This window comes from Etheostoma spectabile, chromosome 4, assembly GCF_008692095.1.
Source record: "Etheostoma spectabile isolate EspeVRDwgs_2016 chromosome 4, UIUC_Espe_1.0, whole genome shotgun sequence".
NCBI classification, from domain to species: domain Eukaryota; kingdom Metazoa; phylum Chordata; class Actinopteri; order Perciformes; family Percidae; genus Etheostoma; species Etheostoma spectabile.
The window spans coordinates 3289577-3297178 of record NC_045736.1 but is presented as its reverse complement, the minus strand read 5'-3'; the positions used below and the strand labels follow the sequence as shown (position 1 = coordinate 3297178).

Sequence of the window (7602 nt, the reverse complement as noted above, 5' to 3'; positions counted from 1 at the left end):
CGCACACACACACACACACACACCGACACACACACAGACACAAAAGCATTCATATGCTTGCACACAGGCCATAGCTTCTGATCCTCTCGCTAAGATCATCTGGGGTGAGCCTCACAAGTGTTTTTGGGGGTTGAAGTTAAAGGCAACCGATCCTGGCAGGCACATGGACAGTGGAATTCAACTCATCACAGCCTCTAACAAATCATCTCTTCCATAACTTCCCTCACACGTCCATGGCCCTCTCTGTCAGATCAAAGACTACGGGAATCATCACGCAGCCATACATTTGGCCTGTTCCCTCGGTTTTCTTCTGTATCCTTCTTTTCTTCTTCTCTCTGAATCTCTCAACACCTCTTGGCCTCACTTCTTGTCTCTCTCAACCAGTCGTCTCTATTTACGAGGTTGATGTGAAGGGGGCAGAAGGCTGTGCATGCGACAAGGATGTGTTTTGACTCATGTGACAGCAAAAAGGATCTGGGCTTATTAAGGCCATGCCCTGGACTCATGTGGAGCTGGCTTTAAGTGCATCAGACAAGACAGAGGTACGTCATTCTGCTCTGCTGAATTACGGCCCAAGCTCATCTTTGATCTGAGAGACAGGTCATCCCTCTCTCACTTCATTCTGCCGTCTTTGCCTCTCCGTCTCTCGCTCTCTTCACATCTCTCAGGGGGTTCTTGCGAGAACCACAGAGACCAAGAATTCCTCTCTTCTCCAAGGAGCGTTAGGTGGAATATACATGAATCACTAACTGACGTCCACAGGGGAATAATAGAGAAAATGAGCCAGTGACGTCCCCTTATGAATATCACGGCCTATATTTCAATTTCAAAAAAATATTCACAGACCGTGCCGAGATAAACAAAATCATCAATTCAGGATAAAGTATTAATATCTAATCATTTTCAATAGGAAAAAAACTCAAAATGACAGATTTTTTTAACATTACAGAGTCAAATGACAAAAAAATGAGTGGAAATCTTGCAAGAATGTATGTTAAATTATCATATCGAAGCTTTCTCACCGTTTTTCCCATAATATTCTGCAGTGGAATATGATAAGGAATGCATTCTAATCAGTTTGAGACTGGGGAAAGCTGTCATCCTCATCATTCGCCGCTTGACTTTTTCGAATATGATCCAGCTTATCATTGCCCAGAGCATATACAGTGGGATGGAAAAGCGCTGGCCAGGGGCCCCTCTTACTCATTTTCTTCTTGTGTATATGCGGAGTCAACCTCACAGACGCTGTGCAGGATCAGTCTCTCAGTGTGCAAGTCAGAAGCTTCTCCCCTGGGCAAGAAGGCCTCCTGCAGCTGAGCAGGGAGCAGGAGTTCAGAGGGCATAATCAGGAAAAGAGTGTGTGTGTGTGTGTGTGTGCGTGTGTGTGCGTGTGTGCGTGTGTGTGCGTGTGTGTGTTCGTCCTTTCATGCATTGCACTGCGCTTATTTATGCATGCCTTTCATATTTGCACGTGTAGGATATTACCTGCTTTGTAAAGGTTGTATGAGTAAAATGCAACCACACTCCGACCCGTGCTGAGGCATGTGAGTAAAAGTAGTGTGACAGTCACTATTACCACTGGAACCTTAAAACACAAAGCAGACCTGGGTTTCCTATAGGCCAGGGGAGCTTTCAAGGGAAACCAGGATATGTCCCAATACCAAACAAGCACTCATGGGTTCAAACAATGTCTTGTAACTTTTAGGAGGTACTCGGTTCTGTCCCATTCAAGGCGACCAGTCTCCCCAGACCCATAGAACACACAGCATGGGCACATGCACTCAGGCACTGCAGTTTGTTTATTTTCAGACACTCTTGGTGAACTAAAGTGTACGCTACAATGTGAATTAGCTAAATTACTTCCTAATAACAGGAAATGATTCACTACCACTTGATTAATGATGGACTCACATCAACAGCATAACTTCAGGAACATCATCCACTATTCTGTTTTGGGGGTAAAGTAGCCTCTACAGAAAAATTAAAGACATGTCCATAGTTGGCTTTCCTTCAAATAAGCAGGCCATGTCTTTCAGAAAAAAGAAAAGTCTGAAATGCATTATTTTCATTTCTTTCACTTTTTCAATTTAAAAAATGATGTTCTAAAAAATAAGAACACATCACTCGCCCTTGATAGAACAAATTGATATTTGATGCAACAAACATCTTTCAAGCAAGAGTAATGAACTCGTTTACAATGTAGGCTTACAATGTAAATACAATGAGAAGTGAAATGGCATGTTTATGAGAGCAAAAGAACACTTGCCATAGGAAAAAAAATAATAATAACAATATAGACCCACATAAATCTCTCGAGGTCAGTCAGCTGATTTTGACAAACTGTGCATTTTGGCAGTGGATATTTTCAGCTATATAATGTGAGCCACCTGTGCGCCGCTCTGTGTAGGGAAAACATGACATGACGGATGAAGAGGTGGACCGCTGACAAAACGCATGGAGACATGGCCCGCTGGAGGTATCTGCAGAAACCGGAGAGCTCCTCGGTTAGTTTAAGCCTCCTTCCTGTTTGACTTTCACATTATAGGAACTGTGAGAGCGAACGGACTTGATTCGATTAAAGATCAAACGGATAGATTTCGACGAATCTGTGCGTAAATCGGCCTCCATGCAGCGAAGAGGGACTAGTGTTTACTGCACGCGGATGCTTTGACCACGTACATAAGGCCCTGCAGAAAGTAACTGTACATGGTATACAGGCTTCTATTTTTTAATACGGTTGAATGGCATGGCTCAGACTAACATTTTACTTTAATGCAACCCCTCAACCTTTATACATTTTATTTTAGAGATATTGAGATGTTTGCTCAGAGGGAATATTATTAAATTGTTTATAAGTTAGTTAATTATCTGAATCAATTATTTAAAATATTCATCAGTAATTCGAGATGTATAAAATAAAAATAATTATAGGAAATGCGTAACAAACGTTTAGTCCAGACACTATGTAATAATTCAACCCACCATTCATAGTATGATTTATTTGGTTAAAAAAAAAATCAAATACTAACCGTGCACAAATAGGAAAAATCAAACACATCCCCGTTGCTTCCGACAGTAAATAAGTGCCTTGTTTCGGTCACATCCCAGACATATGAAACCATGACTGGTCCCTCCTGCCTATTAGCGCACCGGGGCGCGCACTAGCTCCCCCCTCGGCCTCATAACCCCTCCCCTCCCACTCTCAAAACTATTTAGCATCTGAAAGCGGGATAAAGTTTCCAAAAAACATTAAGCAAAAAACTTCCTGCAGGAAGAGAAGCGTGCCAACCTCAAGTTCGAATCTGTTTCTTCTTAAAGCAAGAGGCGCAGACAGTGAGGCATCCTGACATTATTCCCCTCATCTTTACGGATATCTTCACTATTTTTGTAACCACGGCATCAAAGGTGGAGAGCGTTTTTTCTTCTCTATCCCTGCATTTCTTCAAGAAAGAAATGGAAGAGGGCTCCAGTTCTCCGGTCTCCCCTGTGGATAGTCTGGTGACCAGCGAGGAGGAGCTGGACAGACAGCAGAAACGCTTCGCGGGGAAGAGGAGACAAAGCAAAAAGTCCAGCGAGGACAGCAGCGGCGGCAGCAGCCCGGGTCCGGTTAAACGGGTTAAAAAGGCGAGTCCGAGCAGCAATCAGTCGTACGAGGAGCTGCAGAACCAGCGGGTCCTGGCCAACGTCCGGGAGAGGCAACGGACTCAGTCTCTGAACGAGGCCTTTGCGTCTTTGCGCAAAATTATCCCCACGCTGCCCTCGGACAAACTCAGCAAGATACAGACGCTGAAGCTCGCCTCCAGATACATTGATTTCCTCTGTCAGGTGCTGCAGAGCGACGAGATGGACAACAAGATGTCCAGCTGCAGCTACGTTGCGCACGAAAGACTCAGTTACGCATTCTCCGTGTGGAGGATGGAGGGTGCTTGGTCTATGTCAGCATCACACTAGCACCCAGAGACCTTCACTTACAATGCCAAAGCGGTGGGTACCACAAACTGAACCAAAGGAAATCTTATATTAATAGAATCTGTAGCGAGAATGTATTGATTATTGGACACATTTGGATTAAAGTGGAATAAGGGGATTAATGAGAAAATGACTAATATAAACAAAGTAGCAGGCCAATTTAATAGCCTAGTGAATTTACGGCATGATGATGAGGGCTGCAATAGTTCCAATAGCCTTTATGAGGCAGATTCCCACTTTATCTGTAAACTGTGACTTTTCCCAAATGTTAAGATGGTTACCAAAAACGGTCGTGCACAACAAATGTGCACCAACATTTAAATTGTTACATGTTCAGACGCTCGCCTGTCGTGTGCGCGCTTGTTATGTGTGTGTGTGTGTGTGTGTGTGTGTGTGTGTGTGTGTGTGTGTGTGTGTGTGTGTGTGTGTGTGTGTGTGTGTGTGTGACATGTTACACATCGAGGCATCAGCATCTTTGCAACTGTGCTTGTGCATCCAGATGCTGCTGTGCGCAAGGCCCGGGTGACCCACAGAGACCAGGATACAATCAAGCGAACCTTAAACGCTTAAATTCAGTTCTGGATCTGGAAAACGGACACTTGTATTTATTTTGTGGAAAAGGGTTAGGCGCGGGGAAGTAGGCTGCTTTATACAAATAATAGTTTTGGATCATTTTCTCATGCCAGGCCAAACGAAGAATTAAAAAAGTCAGTTCTATTTTTGACCAGATACGTATTTGAGCAGCTAGTTGTTAATCCTCATTCAGTCCCTCTTAACAGCATTTCATAATGACTGAGGTAAAAAAAAAAATAAAGAGTCCTGGGCCGCACGAAAGACGCAGCTGTAATGCCACCACGGGTAATTTATATCCACAATAGAGTGCTTTCCTGTGTGGAGACCGCAGGAATGGGCAGCTCGGCTGGACATGAAAGTTCAGGCCAGTGCAAGACAATAAAAACAGAGGCCCCGCAATAACAGGCAGACAGGATTTGCTGGTGTTATTTTGCAGATTTGTAGCCTGGTTCGCTCATGTCGTGAGAGAGAGAGAGAGAGAGAGAGAGAGAGAGAGAGAGAGAGAGAGAGAGAGAGAGAGAGAGAGACCGTGTCAGTGATACAGTAACCCACAAAGGGAAGAGCCACTCCGGCAGCTTTACACATGGCAGCTCTGAGGGTAGGCTACTCTTCTCGGAGTTGGAGTCCAACAATCGCTGGTGGGATTTTAGTGAACTACATGTAAACGTGCCATTTGGCAACAGAGACGAAAGAAAATCTACAAAATGTTACCACTATGACCAAATGATGACATATTGTCAAGTCTTCAGGAAAGACTCCCTATATATATCTATATGTATCTATATATATCTATAGATATATATAGATATATATAGATGTATTATAATTGAATTGACGTACCAGCAAGGGCTCTTACCAAATAAAGGTACGGGTATTGCAATATGCATAGCTCCTACAAAATAAAGGTACACCGGTATTGTAGTAGGCTATGAGCTCTTAATGTGGGGCTGCTTCTGAAAAAAGCTTCCACTAAATAACACTTTGGCTTAAATTAACTAGAGGCAGTGTTTGTTTAGTTGTCATGGGCCTGACATGTAGTTAGCAGACCGCCCATCACTGAGGCTTTGTTGGAAACCAATCCTGGGACCGTGGGGGAGATGAAAAAGCTTCATTGCAGTGATTTGGGTAATCACAGGTCATTTGAAAGTTTTTCCTCTGAGTAATTCTGAGTTTAATTGACTTTCTTGGAATGTAAAAGAAAATAACAAAGGGTTATAACGTGGAGGCCTAGTTTAGCTTTTTTACATCAGAAACGGTCTTTTTACTCCTCAAAATATGTGTTTCACACAGAAAAGAAAAACTCTACAAATACTTATTATTCATGTTGTTGCATGGATTAAAACGGGCAAAATTTAAAATTAAAATCCACGTGAAGATATTATTCATACAAACATACAAAAAGCACTACTGTAAAAGTAGGCTTCACCAACCGTACTGCTATATTTCTCTAATGACTCAGAGCTAAATGTTGCTCTGAGGTATTACATGTTGTTGTTTTAGGACTGCCCACTAATCCACAGAGAGAAGAAAACGCGTGAATTTACTCAGGTGTTTCAAACTAAAAGCCAGAGTCGTGTGTCTTTTTCTCTGTATTTCACTGCAGCTGTAGGACTACATTCAAATCCAAAATGTCCCTGCGTTTCTGTTGCCATATGGTTTCACTCAGCTCAGTGGCTAATAATAATTGATTCATTAATGACTTCCCACATGCTAGAGCCAGTGAAAAATATCAGATACATCTGCAGACAGAAAAAGCCAAAATCAATACGTGTCATTGATCCAGTTAGACATTGTATTTTCTATTCCAATAATAATTTGTGTCTATCTGTTTCCCTCCATCACAGACTGTTTACTACAAAGTATGAAGACCAAAGGGATTATTGAAGAACCCATCGACCTCAAAGGGCATGGCGAAGAGACGTAATGTGACCCACAACTACAGTATAAACTCTTTGGGTGTGGGGTGTGTGTGGTGTGTGTGTGTGTGTGTGTGTGTGTGTGTGTGTGTGTGTGTGTGTGTGTGTGTGTGTGTGTGTGTGTGTGTGTGTGTGTGTGTGTGTGTGTGTGTGTGTGTGTCAGAGAGAGGGGAAAGGACAGACCTGCAATGTGTAGCTATAGCCCAAAGATGTTATAGCGCAAAGTTCAACATCCTTTAAAAAAAATATATTATTATATCTATATATATATATATATACATACATACATATATATATATATATATATATATGTTTTGTTTTGTTTGTCAAAGACTTTAAACAAAGTATAAATATATATATAAATGAATGCATATTGTACATAGGTACCTGTGTAAATATGCCTGTAAAGGGACCAATGCAATGTAGAGTGGTTTGCTGCATGGATGTATTTCACCGACGTTCTTTAGCAAGTCTCCAAACTCCGTCCAATGTACATTTTTGTTTTGGCTTATTTATTAAAACACATATTTTTTGAACTAAATATGGTTGATTTTTTTCATTTTTTATTCCAGCAGTATATTCAATTCAATTCAATTTTATTTATAGTATCAATTCATAACAAGAGTTATCTCGAGACACTTTACAGATAGAGTAGGTCTAGACCACACTCCAGAATTTACAAGGACCCAACAGTTCTAGTAGTTTCCTCCAGAGCAAGCAACAGTGCGACATCGGGCTATAACATAATTACATGTAGTTCGGCTGTTAAAATCATTCATTATTCATGAATGGACTAAGGCAGGTTTCTGGTTTCCGTCCAACAAGAAAATCATCTATTATTTAACCCAGTCTAAAACAATGTGGTTCTCCTTGTAGTTGTTAGATTAAGGAAAAAAAAACTAACACCGCACCAACACGTTTTGTATTCATGCTGGGTGATATCCCCCCCCCCCCCCCTTTTCTCTCTCTTCTTGTTGTTAAGGAAAGAAAACACCGACTAAAAAAAAAAGCGACCATAAAAAATATAGGCTAGCTTCGTTAACAGTGGAGGAAATTCGAGCCAGTTTCAAACTCACTCATATAAAATGCTTGTCCGCTTAAATAACGAGTAATCATTTGGAATGGCGATGCCTCGGCTCTTTAA

General features: G+C 41.7%; 1 protein-coding gene across 1 annotated transcript; it reads left to right on the top strand.

The window, feature by feature from the left end:
• The first annotated feature begins 3235 nt into the window (after positions 1-3235).
• Positions 3236-6994, top strand: twist2. Its single transcript, XM_032512980.1, has 2 exons — positions 3236-3984; positions 6387-6994. The coding sequence occupies exon 1, from the start codon at positions 3454-3456 to the stop codon at positions 3949-3951; it is 498 nt and encodes a 165-aa protein (XP_032368871.1). The 5' UTR covers positions 3236-3453; the 3' UTR covers positions 3952-3984; positions 6387-6994.
• Positions 6995-7602: the final 608 nt, after the last annotated feature.